This window comes from Lathamus discolor, chromosome 3, assembly GCF_037157495.1.
Source record: "Lathamus discolor isolate bLatDis1 chromosome 3, bLatDis1.hap1, whole genome shotgun sequence".
NCBI classification, from domain to species: Eukaryota; Metazoa; Chordata; class Aves; order Psittaciformes; family Psittacidae; genus Lathamus; species Lathamus discolor.
The window spans coordinates 17,352,027-17,365,228 of NC_088886.1; the positions used below are offsets into that span (position 1 = coordinate 17,352,027).

Sequence of the window (13,202 nt, forward strand, 5' to 3'; positions counted from 1 at the left end):
ACCACAAAACATCTACTTTTCCACCTTTCTTTAACAAGTCTTTTAGGAAATTAATTCTTCAAATGAATAGCTTGAGATGTGGTAAATACACTGTGGAATGTGGCTGCCTGTCCTAGCAACAGCTCTGCAGTGCTTTGAGCTCCAGAGAGCTCTTGTAAAGAGCACACTGTATTCTCCTGTAAGGGTACATCCATTGTGAATTAGACATTCTCTCCTTCATTGAAATCACACGAAACCAAGGGATTAAAAAGCACTACCCTGCTCAGGTAGCTGATACATACATTGCTTATGAAGGTGTGATGCTCTCCCAAGGAAGGGAGAAGTATGTGCCACCTTCTCCATAAAAACACACTCCAAACCAGCCAATACTACCCTGCACGGCAGGACACAGAGCAAGGGTTTTCAACAGCCAATGTAACAGCAAAGCTTCGTACATGATGTATTTGAAACATGATTCACTTTGGACCATGTGTGGAAGCTCCAACAGTGCTGCTAAACATTGTTACAGGGAAAGTAAAGTGAAAAGCAGCACTGCGCATGTTGCTCTCAGCCTTGTGTTGCAGCTCCTGTTTTCAGGAGGAAAGAGTCGGATGATGAACCAGTGAGTTAACAGTATATTGTCATATACCTAGACAGACAGAGAAAGCAGAAAATTACCTCTCAAAGGTGTATTTGCTCTCAGCCCTGAAGAAATACACATGGGACTTGAACTGCAGCTTGAAGACATAATCCTTCTGAATACCGTCTGCCTCCACAGGAGCACTGACTGCATAGCCAAGCAGTGGGAGACTGGCCAAGGGATAATCGTCCTGGAACAGCCCAACAGCCCAGCCCTTAGTGCAAGGCATCCCCTGCCACCCAACTCATCCCAACCTGCACTCATTCTTGTGTATCGTACAGCTAATACCTTTGTATTGTTTAGGAGCAAACAGGAGGAGAAGGAGCCTTTATCTTTTGCAAGGCCTCTGACAGCTTATAAGGAAACCTTCCCCCGTTGCTTTCACTGGTTTTATAGTTACTTGCTTCTATTCCCCTGCCCGCTGCTGCCTCCCGGGCTCCCCCTTCTTCCTCCACTCCCTCTCTCTGGAACTCCAAGCACAGATCTGACACAAAAGTTAAAATATCCCTCCCAAAATAAATGTGCCCTCAAGGCAAGAAACCTGGATAAAATAAACACAGTTTATGGGGTTAATAAAAGGAAGAGGCACCAGTTGCACTGCAGCACCGCTCCTTACGAAGCAGGCACTGACTGTTCCCCAGGCACGAAAATCCCTGATGCCTGTTTAAGTGCTAAGCCCAGCAGGGAGAGAAATGGACAAAATGCTGCTGATTCCCTCACCTCCATTAGTCACTGCAGGAGGTGACATTTTCCCCCCCACTCACAGAAGGTCAGTACCATCAACAGAACTGGAAATCACAGAATCCCAGACTGGATTGGGTTGGAAGGGACCTTAAAGCTCACCCAGTTCCAACTGGTGCCACGGGCAGGGACACCTTCCACTAGACCAGGTTGCTCCAAGCCCCGTCCAACCTGGCCTTGAACACTGCCAGGGATGGGGCAGCCACCCACTTGCTCACCTGGTGTGTTTTGTAGAAGAACAAGCAGAAGTTGGTGAAGACGACCCACAGTTTCTGCCAGCCGTTGCTGTTCTTGAACTTCCTCAGCAGGTATCCAGAGAGCTGGTTCTAGCAGAGAATGAAAACTCCTGTGAAACCATGGGCCACTTGTCCTTCAGGAAGACAGCAGCTGCCATAGATAAAAAGCTTGAGGCTCCAACAACTGCTCCTGCACTCGCTCCCCTGTTGTGAAAGGCCTCCCAGATATTTCACATGGCAACTGAGTGACTGTATCTTCAGTTCACTAATTCACAACTAACTTCTTATAAACCAGGCAATGATTTCTCTCCATTAACAGCAAGTTCCCCTTTATGTTAAGTTCTCGCTGTATCTCAGCGCAATGTCAGGAGGGTGCTGCACCAACTCATCTCTCCAGCAACCACTCTCCTTTGTGGTCAGGGGAATGGTAACAGCCATGACAGTGTCCATCCCTTTAGCCACCCTTTTTATGTGCAGAAAAACCACATAGAGCACACTGCATGAGAAGGAAAATTAAGCAGAAGAGGAAACAGAGGGTGCCATGTGGCAGCTGTGCAAAGCCAAGCCCAGCGTGGTAAGCAGGCTGCAGGGAAGTTGAGCACTGCTGGCCTAGAGTCAGTCACCCAGTGCTTGTGCAGTGGGATAAGGAAACCTATGGCATGGACTGACAGCAAATGGATTTTCTAATTAGAGAAGACAGGATACACAGTAGATTTATACATAGAGAACAATTTGGGGAAGCATAAACAAGAGGAAATACTATATCAAAGTTATAACTCTGCTGCTGTGACATCCTCACACCAGCATATGTAGGCTCACTGAGCAATTACAAACGGAGCAGCAGTACATTTTCCTTGGCATCTCATGGCTCCTCCCCACCAGCACAGAACTTGACAGGCATTTTACCTGGATCATGCACAGGTAATCAGACAGGGCTAGGCTCTGGTTCCGGTACCAACAAACATGGGTGATTGTGTTGGGCCGTTGGGCCTGACCCAGCAAATAGCGAGGAGGAAGCTCTGGAGAAACAGCAAGAGAGCAGAAAACTGAGCAGAGAAAAGGGGGAGAGAAAGAAAAACAGAATGTTAGGATAAGAGAAGTGATGCAAGAAAGGCATCTGTTAAAGGAAAATGGATTGTGAAAAATAAAAGATGGATTAGAACATGGAACAGATGAAAGTGAGAAGGAGCTGCAAGAACTCACATGTTAAATCCCAGAGTCTGTAGCAGGGTTAACTAGTTATCCAGATACGGAACAGTAAGATGGTGCCTTTCACAAGGGTATCAGCAGGGAAAGGAAGGCCTGTTCCCCCCAACAGAAACCACTTTCTTTGCCAGCTAGAACACCTAACTTCTGTATCCTAAGCCAATCCCTAGGACCTCTTTAACTGAGCGGATAGATACGCTTTCTACATTATGAAAACCCAGGAGCTTCAGTGCCCAACTTTTAACTCCTTCCATTAAATAAAAAGTGCCTTAACAACAGGGCAGGGAAGGTAGAAAGGAACAAATACAAGGATGCAGCGCCCTGCCCCATTACTGTTTGTCTAGTTAGTGACCTCCTTTTTCTCTTCATGGTATATAGGGTCTTCCCACTTCCAGAAGTCTTCCAAGCATTCCAGCCTCCAGAAAGGAGTCCTACCCAACAGACCTTGCCAAACTGCCACCTGAAGTGAAACTGCAGTTCTGGTGCAACCAGCGCTCTGCATAAGGAGCGCTGAACAGACATGTCTGTTGAAATCTGTAGGATTCAGTGCGAAAACATGCCAGCAGTGTACCATGAAACCATGCTGAGTGGTAAGACCCACAGTAACAGCAGATTAGCAGACACATATTAAGTCTCTGTTCAGCATAACACAACACTGCTGCAAAACGGCACTTTCTAATGCTTGCTGCTCACCCCTGCCAGTGAGGGAAGGACAGAGAAGTCAGATTCTCTTCTTAATTCTAGAGTAGCAGAGTAGCTAACCAGACCTCAGTACAGCAGAGTCAATCTCTAAAGGCAAAGATCATGGGTAGGTAACTTATCCTCCAGCAAGGCTGATGAAACCCAAAGGAACAAGTCAGTCCTAGGATAGCCTGGGTTTCCTCTAATATTTGCCTCCTTCAGTGCCTCTGTTGAAGCAAAACCCTGCTGCAAGGAGACAGGAGCAAGTGTATGCAGACACAGACATGCACAGAGGACGGCAAGCATGCAGTGGCCTTTTAATAGCCCATGCTCTCCCATGGATGCAGAGATGCTGCCAAGGCAAAATGGGAGGTGGAGTGGAGGATGAGCAGTGGCTGAGAGAGCCAGGATGGACAGTGAGACGTGAGAGCTGCTCCCTGCAGGTACCTCAACAGCCACACTGTGGTCAGTCATGGAGACGCTCGTGTTGCGGTACCAGCACACGTGCATGGTTGTGTTGGCACGGTGGTGGCTCTGCCTGTCCAAGGAGCTACGAGAAGAGTGTGTGTCATCTTCGGACTCCTGTTCTAGAGAGACCTCATCAGAGGATCCTGAGGGAGGAGAATTCAGTACTGGTTTAAGAAAACTGTGCAATACAAAGAGCAAGAGAAGCAGGGATTCCTGAGAAAAAAACCTATTTTAGTTCCTATGGTCCAGGTTTAAAATACATGAACTTGGTTACACAGCTCCAAACGACCACTCTGAGCAGACTGTTGTGCCTTGCATTACTCAGCTCTGCTTGGGGCAGCTGACTCAATACTGTGTAAAACAAACAAAATACCCCCCACATTTCATCTTCAGTTAATCCTCAGTGATAAATAGGAAGAAGTGCTCCAAGAAGGTATACAACATGTTTCAGCACATCCATAACAACACCAGAGACAGGCACAAGAATGCTGGACTATAAAAGCTGATCTCCAAACCCACCCCATTTCTGGGCAAGAAAATGTACTACATCTTTAAATTGAGAAAAATCTATGCAAGAGATGAATAAAGGACATTATAAAATCAACAGCTCTGTAACAGGAGCATCTCTGCTGCATTGAAAGTTACCAGGAACATCAGTCTAGGAAGACAAGCATATTTCTTTTGATTAAAACAAAAGCACAATCAACTCCCAATTACCATACAAATTACAAACCCACACCATCCGTGTAATCAAGTTCACAATAGGAAAGATGAAAAGTACATGACAACTGATGCTTTTGAAGAAGGCAGAGAACAGCACTTACTGTTGGAGCGATTGCATACTGAGTTCTCCAGAAGCATGTCAGATTTCTCAGTAGATTTCTTGGCCATTTCAATTGCCATGTTTAGGTCTTCCATCCACTTCCCCATCTCCAGGCGGGTACTGCAAGATGAACAGTGCAAACGGAGATCACCTCAGCCTGGAGCTGTGACAGAGTGCTAGTGTGCTGATGGCAGGCACAAATCACTGCCCACGACTAGGAGCAGCCCCTTTCCATTGAACAAATAAAAATAAAATACAAATTCCTCCAACGCATGAGCTTTCCATACAGAAGCTGTCCTCATACAGCCTTCACCTCTATTTTCAGCCCTTGAAACAAGACTAAAATAACCATTTAAAGCCTGGAGTTCAGAGCAAAGAGAACAGACAGCCAAAGGGTCACATATTCTCTGGAACTATCAGCCTCAGAAGAGGAGTTACACGGTCTAAGGCATCACTGTTCTTTATGCAGACAGCTTTGTAACTGATGGGTTATTTCAAACATGAAATCTTGTTTTCACTCCAAAAAGCATTTTGGAGATGGGTGGCATGACCATCCTGGACATGATTTTTTTTCAAGGATAAGAGGCAACCTGAAAGACAGTACAGCTTTTAAAGGGGACATAGGATTTATTACATGATATCTTAACCCCACATAGTTTCCATTACAAGATCCATGGCTCAAGCCATGATTATGTCATAAGAGCTTTACACCTCAAATATATGTATCTATATTCATTGGTATGCAGCAGCATAAGGTTTTCCTTTAGAAATGGCCACAGCATTTCTTTTTTACCTGTGGCTACATTCCCTGTGTGCACAACTGCTGTTTGAAGTGCTATATGCAGTTACACGCTCTCATGTTTGCTGATCCTGAGAGAACAGGCATAGTAGCCACCCTAAGTATATTTCAGATATAAAGTAATAAAAGGCACCGAGCTCACAGTACAGGGACAAGTTACACTGAAAAGAAGTCAGTTTTCTCTCCAAATCAGCCTTTAATTTTATCTCTCCCTTCCCAGCTTCCTTCCTGAGATCCATGCGGGAACTTTCCCCTCCTTATATCCATCAGCATGTTCTTGATTTTAATTCTTTTTAGGTCTCTCAAATATTTCTATGTTTAGATATCATTTTGTCTCCTGCTTTATAACAGTTTAAAGGACTGCACTGTTAGCTAACTAGAAAACAATACAAGGGCAATAACAATACAAGTGTTATTTGCTGCTGCTGTGTGCTTAGTAACACACTGTTCCGTGAGGTAAATTATTTGTTCCCAAAACACAACACTGATAAAGGAGTTGTGAAGCATCCTGTGTTTGAAGTCATGCTTTCCAGAGGATGCACAAAACACCCCCTGGCTCTGCAGCAAACAACTGAAAAGTAACTCCTTGGAGAACGTATCTATCAAACCTACAGGCAACCAAGGAAAAGAAATGTTGTTACCTTGCTGCCACCACTATGGTTTTTTGTGCTGAATAGATGGTGAAGCAGTGTGGGACAGCCCATTCATTCTCACTCTCCTCCACCTGCACAAAAAGAAAAGGTTTGTCTCATCGCTGCTCGGTGACTGATAAACACTAAACCTGCCCTCCTTGGCTAGCTAGGCATTTGAGTCAACCGCTTGCAGTAAGTGCAAAACAGCTACGTTTTTATGAATACCACCTATTTCAAGTCTAATTTGGCTCTCTATGAAAATCTACATTGCGTGTTTCTACTGCCGCAGCTCTAGCAGCACACGACCACATCCAACAGGGCAAGAAAAAGAGGGTTCTGAGCAGGATTCAGCTTATTACTTACCGGTGGGTCGAGCACTATCAGCTGCAAATCAAACACAGAAAGAACAGTCCCATTAGAATAAGGGGGTGGGCAGACAGGAGGGCTGATTAGATGCCTAGGTGTGTGTACAGGGAGAAAATGCCAGGACAAATCCCTATTTCCAGATCAGCCTCTTTCAGCAGCCTGAAAACGAATGGTCAAAAGGTGTGCTCAAAAGGTCAAAAGGGTGTGCTCCAGCTGTTTTGCTAAGGATGGAAGGAACATGCTTACTGCCTGCAGACAAGTGTTTGACACACAGGCTGCTGTCACTGGCCTGGGAGCAAGCAGTTCATGGCTCTGGACCTCATGCCCTGAAAGAATGCCTCAACCTGCTTCAAGGTGAATTTCCCTAATGTTGTAATGCAACTGGAAAGCACTTACCAACATGCCATGCAGAGGAAGATGTCCATGAATTTTGAACTGATTTGTCCCTGTAACCCCTTTGCTTGTGTACAGTAACATATCCGAGAACTGAAAAAGGCAGGAAGAATACAGTCAGTGCTCTGGAAACAGCACGCAGGGCCAAGTTTTTTTGGTATCTTTTTAAACAATCTGTTGCTTAAAAGCCACTGTAAACCCATGAAAAAAACCCCAACAACTGCCACTTCTCAGTCAGTTTGGCCCCATTTCCTTAAAACCACTCTTTACTTAGAGGAGAGGCAATTAATCCATAAAATTCCATTAAAACTACATGCCGTTAAGAAAACGGCTGAACAGACAGGGTCATCACAATCACACCCGCTCTAAAAATCCCATAGAGTGAGCTGTCAGTTCTGGTTGCTGATTTTCATCACACCTTCACAACAACTTTATCTTGAAGAGTTTGGATTTATGAAAGCAACACCCACCAGAAAGAACATCCGCTGCTGTAAACCTTTTTTAGTGAGCTTGTACAAGCAACCTTCCCGGATAAACTCCTGCAGTGGAAAATGAGAAGTTAGATAAAGCTTCACCTTTCCCAAACACAGAGAATTTTAATAGTTCTTTTTTTCGTCCCAGAGTATACAGATGTTGATTGGTGCCCAGCAATGACCACTAAACAGATTTGTTAAATGCCAGATGACACCTTTCCTTCTGTTTTGTAACATGAATCAGCTCCTTGCTGCAGCCAGCATTTAAATCAATGAAGCAAGAGAAGGAAAAGGAGCGGAGTTCCTGTTGGACACCAGCAGTTCACCTATCACACTTACATCCCACTGCAGTGGTTGCCATACCATCCCAAAAACATACGCGATGCTCCTGTACTTATGCTCAGTATATCTATCAAAAACAGAGAAACAAAAAAACCAAGCAGGAACTAGACAAAGTACTAGAAAACAAGAGTCGCTGATACCAGTTTTGCCCAGTGACGTGGCTCTCACCATCGTTATGTTCTCCATGCAGTCTCAGTACATAGACAGAGACTGCACCAGACAGACATAAGCCGACCTGGCAGTGGATTTCCTACAGAGTACATGACATACTGCTTCCCACCCAAACACAGAGCACGGTACCCCAGCGTACCCAGTATCTGTGGCACTGGAAACACAAAACTATAGCCAGAGTCTAAGCAGAAGCATTTTTGATCTATTTCCTAGGCCATCAAGACCTCCATGGGACCTACTATGAAGACAATTATATAAAGCCTTTACAGTTGTTCCATAATACAGAGAGGCAGTGATGGCAAGTACATCATTCAAAGGCACTTCCTTGGACATAAAAATAATAAAGGCTCTGTAGACTATGCAAAGGTACTTACTCTACCAGGTGCTGTGAGATTATCTATACCAATCAAGTCATGCTGCAGCTCTGTGAGCTTCTGGAAATTCTCCAGGCGAATGAGACTGTGCTGTAGCTGAGACGTCATTTCTGTGACTTCCTTCAGTGCATCTATAAGGAAAATGGCACCGAGGGGATGAGAACAGAGCAGACAAACCCAGGCCGCCAATTTTATCCCTGGAAAACTGAATCTGAAATTTATAGCCAAGTTTAGAACAGGACAGAATAGTTTGGAAGAGACCTACTGCCAACTTCTTAAAGCATATTTTATAGCTACCTAGGGGCAAAATAGAGACCAGCAATCAACTTCATAGGGCTCCTATACTTCTTATATGCTTCTTCTTATGCTTAACTCATAAACAAAGAAGAGTTCCTAAAAAACCTGCACACACACACCCTGCTGAAAAAGGGGACAAGAAAAGGACTGATTTCCAGCTTTAGCCGAAACACTAAGATCCATCAAGATTAGCCATGAGAAAAACACTTTGAATGTTCAAGGCTGAGCAGGCTGGTGCTCTGAGCAACCTGGTCTAGTGGAAAGGTGCATGGGGCCCCCTGTGGCATGGGGGCTGGAACTGGATGATCTTTAAGGTCCTTTCCAATCCAAACCAGCCTGGGATTCTATGAATGCCAGAAAAAGCATTAATTCCATGCAAAGAGAACAGTCCATAGCTAAGTTATCTTTTGCATTTTCCAAACCAGCAGTTAAGGCAAATTTCTATCTATTGCAAAAAGCTTAGAAGCCCTGCACCGGAGCATAGTAGGAGAGTAGGGAAACCTGGTACCAAATCCTTCAAGGAAAACAAAGTTAATCTTGAAACATAAGCTAAACACTATTTTTTTTTTATTTTTTTTTAAATTAAGCTGCCTCCTGCCAGTTTTCTGCTGTTCTACTTGGTATATTCGAGTTGGGTTTTTCTTTAGGATGTTTAAATTACAGTATTCACTAAGCAGTTGTGTTTTCAACAATCTAAATTAAAGTTCCTGTGTATTCCATGAAGTTTCATGTGAGAGTTAGAGGTCCTGAATGGAGAAAAAGCATTTACATTGAATTTGTAGATGTAACGCTTGTCTCTCCCAGGGTACAGGCAGAACTTAGTGTGTACATGGGAATCGGTTTCTGCCTAGCACATATACAGCTGAGAGCTCACTCACTCCGGCAGTCAGCAAAGTCCCGGTGCTCTGCTGTGTAGTGCTTGCAAAGCCTTCCCAGGATCAACTTGTAGTGCATCAGTCTCTGAATTGGTTTGAGCAGAAATGTGTTGAGGGGCAGGTAGCAAACCTTCTGCAGCTCAAACTCCTTATACACCATTTCCAGCTTCTTTAAGCGTTTTGTTGCTTTCTCCAGTTCTGTCAGGACCTCATCATGCTTCTGCAGATAACTGGTAAACTCCTGTTGAATCATACAAAAATTTACTTGGGTCCAAGCAAAACATTAATGTAATAAGGAAAAGCAACCACTCCCTGATGTTTATGGAATCATTACTCCACTGCGACAGCACAAGTGTTACTTGTCCTATATGAAGGCACTCCAAGAGAAGGTGACCTCACTTCAGAAGCTACTCTGCAGTTAAAAAAGTGTTCGTATTTTGCATTAAGCTCCCTTATGAAACAGTGTCTCCACTGGGGTGAGTTCAAGCTGTGCAAATAGAGGAGACACGGTGAAGCTAATTAAATAATTGTACTTTATCTTCTGCTGAACAACCTTTTCTGTGGGTAAACATAGGTGGTTAGATAAGCAACAGTGGTATAACACCTTACTGTAAGTATTCACGGGGTTTTTACTTGCTTATCAACAACAATTACTTGCAAGTCAGTTCAGGTTCAGTGGAAGTGCAAAGCCTCAAACGCCCATCACTGACCAAATAAAAAACTGACTCAACAATTCCAAGAGTCCATTGTGTTAATCCTTTATCTACCTTCAGAGTACGCATATTCCTGAGCATGACGTCCCCGATGCGTTGATAATCTCCTTTCACATAAGCATTGGTTCTTCCTTCCCTGCAATACACATAAGGGGAAAAAATAAGGCAGCGCAGTACGTGGGAGATCAAGAAATTTTGATTTTCTCCCTCCACCTTCCCCTGTTCTTCAAGACATAAACTTTAACAAATGCTTCCTGGGTATCTGTGCGTTTGAAGGACTCCTTTAGTAAAATTAAGGGAAGCAGTACTAACATTAACACCTCCGCTATCCATTCTTAGCCACTTGACATTCCCATCTCACTGTTTGGGTTGAAAACTTGGTACAGAAATATGGAAGCTGCATGAAATAACAAACAAAGGCATGCTTAGAAAACCGTGAAAGGAACAGAAATGAACTTGTCTGAAACAAAAGTCTGTTTGGGAGTTCAACCTCTCAGACTTCTGAAAAAATATCGTATCATGATCCCACCCACATGTATTTCCCTTCATACTTTGTCAGTGTTAACTACTCCCTTTTGAAGGGCAATTGTATTCTAATACATTACATCTCAGGTCAGGAGAAAGTAACACAAAGATTAAAAGACTGAAAATATGCCCTTCGAAATAAATTGTGCTGCAAGAACTGAACTCAAGTCTTAATTACAAAAGTGTTTCCTAGATTTCACCTGAACATTCATTAACCAGGTGTTGAAAAACACACACATCTTTTTGGCCTTGTGTTTCCTCTCTTTTCTAAGGGTACAGAGACAACACCAGGTTATACTGATGGTTGGACTCAACGATCTTAAGAGTCTTTTTCAGTCTAAGTGATGATAAAAACTTTGGTCTGGTTTACAATTCATATGATTCTATGATATTATGTACAAGGCAGTAATTGAAAAATGGCCTTTGAAAAATGTATTCAGTACCTTTTAAAAAACTATAATGTATTAAAAGACTTTTTCCTTGATTCCACTTACACAGAAATACCAGTTCAAAAAGAGATTAAGTACAGTTTTGAAGTGAGGACATAGGAAAAGGTCACCCAGCTCACTGCCCATGCATCACACTATTAATGCTTACCAGAGCGATAGCCTTTGCTCAATCTCTTTCAGAAAGCCTCGATGAAACTCATAAATCGGGTCTATGTTAGAGAAGAGCAATGTCATCAGGCCCTCTGGCATAGCATTCTCCTTGATGACTGCACTGCGAAACCACTGCCGGAAAAACCATACATGAGACACGTTTCTCCGCTGAAGAAATTAATTGCTACCATGAAACTTCCTGCTCCCGCAGCAATGGGGGAGGAGAAAGTGTGTGCAGAGGGAAACAGCAGGAAGGAAGGAGAAATATTAGGGAAGATGTAATTTGGAAAAGCTTAAAAGTCCTGTGCAAGGTATTCAGTAGCTGGAGACATCTTGTTGCATGTCACACACTGCACTTCTTTATTGCTTTCCGTTCCCTTTCTGGGAGGAGTGAAAATACTTAAAACCCCAAACCTCTGAGGTACCAGATGTTCCCCCATCTTTCAGGAGAAGTGCTGGGAAGCCTCTAGGAGGAATCCGAGAGAAATGATGCTCATTGAGCATGCAGAAAATACCTCAACTGAAGACATACAGAATTAAGGGACTCATGCTTCTCCTTGATGAAATTAAAACTAGAACTTATGGGGATGCAACAGTCAAAGTGTTCAAACCTGGACTACATGAACAAAGGCTTTTAAAGAAAGGGAGTTGGAAGTTCAAGCTGTCCTCCGAACAAGGATTCACTTGTCCATTCTGGGTAAAAGGAAGGGAAAAGGAAGAGAAAGAAAAAGAAGCAACAAAAAAAGACAAAACTCCTCAAAGCCCTAAGGGTCATTAACACCCTCTGCAATTGCCGCCTGCTCTCACAATCTGAAGGGACAAAGACAACAGCTCCCCAGGGAATTCTGCAGAGCTGATAGAACAGATTACAAGCAGAACTGACAGCAATGACTATCACTGAAGTTGAATGCAAAACATATTTGCACATTTGTATCCTCTTTCACAATTTTCCAAGTGAAAGTTTGCCTAAGACATCAAAATGACACGTGATCTAGCTGTTGGAACTAACCACGGAGGTCCAGAGAAGGTACTGCTCCCTCACATGAGGGCCTATGTAACAAGAAAGGTAACAGCTACATGGCCCATGGATTATGCTTTATCATAGGACTTCCTTCTTCTGATATCTGGAAGGAATTCCAAGTTTTCCCCAATTAACAATTACAAATCTGTTAAGGAAAATCATTAAAGAACGTTAAACCCCCTTACCACTGTAATAACTTCCAGATCCTTTAAATACGTCCGTTCTGTGGCAAGAATCTCCTTTGCTATGAAGTATGCCTTGTCAGCTGGGCAGCGCTGGATAGAATACACAGTAATCAATCAAGTATTAAAATACAAATGTTCTATTTATTACTAAGCACAAGCTCAAACCTTACATACATTTCCCTTTGCCGTGTGCAAATGGAGCAGTTGATTACTAACATCTCTGTATTCAGTATCATATTCTCCAATACTGACTTTACTACAAAATACTATTTATATTACAAGATTATGAAAAAAATAGTCAATTATATATCAGTTACGTGAACTTTCAAAAATCAAAGGAGCACTTTATAAAAATATGGAAACAGTTATTCCAATCTTCCGAGGTTTTAAACAATTCCCTAATCAAAGAAAGTACAGCAGATTTGCAATACACTCCTCTTCCAAAACTATTCTATTTCCACTTATAGCTTTCACTCAAACCCTTTGAAGACTGTAATAATTAGCTAACAAAACACAAAAATCAAACTACATCAATCGCAGGCTCCAGGGCTGCTATTTAAAGAAAAGAGAAGACAGAATGGACAAGGAAGCACGAAGGAAGGAAAGAGTGAAAAGAGATGTTCTGCAGCTGCAGTGAACCAAAAGCAGAGCTAGCCTGAAAAC

At 43.1% G+C, this 13,202-nt stretch overlaps 1 protein-coding gene across 8 annotated transcripts in view; it reads right to left on the reverse strand.

The window, feature by feature from the left end:
- Nucleotides 1-13,202, reverse strand: part of FARP2 (FERM, ARH/RhoGEF and pleckstrin domain protein 2) — a 74,140-nt gene that overhangs the window by 1,789 nt on the left and 59,149 nt on the right. For 5 of the 8 annotated variants that reach the window (XM_065673810.1, XM_065673805.1, XM_065673806.1 and 2 more), the window contains exons 15-27: nucleotides 12,540-12,629; nucleotides 11,332-11,465; nucleotides 10,264-10,345; nucleotides 9,500-9,737; nucleotides 8,325-8,455; nucleotides 7,435-7,503; nucleotides 6,968-7,057; nucleotides 6,569-6,589; nucleotides 6,215-6,297; nucleotides 4,776-4,894; nucleotides 3,931-4,094; nucleotides 1,579-1,686; nucleotides 658-809 (exon numbers count right to left, since the gene is read on the reverse strand). In XM_065673810.1, coding sequence (XP_065529882.1) covers nucleotides 658-809; nucleotides 1,579-1,686; nucleotides 3,931-4,094; nucleotides 4,776-4,894; nucleotides 6,215-6,297; nucleotides 6,569-6,589; nucleotides 6,968-7,057; nucleotides 7,435-7,503; nucleotides 8,325-8,455; nucleotides 9,500-9,737; nucleotides 10,264-10,345; nucleotides 11,332-11,465; nucleotides 12,540-12,629 — 1,481 coding nt within the window. Of the gene's footprint in view, nucleotides 1-657; nucleotides 810-1,578; nucleotides 1,687-2,502; nucleotides 2,616-3,930; nucleotides 4,095-4,775; nucleotides 4,895-6,214; nucleotides 6,298-6,568; nucleotides 6,590-6,967; nucleotides 7,058-7,434; nucleotides 7,504-7,776; nucleotides 7,847-8,324; nucleotides 8,456-9,499; nucleotides 9,738-10,263; nucleotides 10,346-11,331; nucleotides 11,466-12,539; nucleotides 12,630-13,202 lie in introns of those variants that run through there. The other 3 variants (XM_065673812.1, XM_065673811.1, XR_010611441.1) reach the window with 3 other exon arrangements.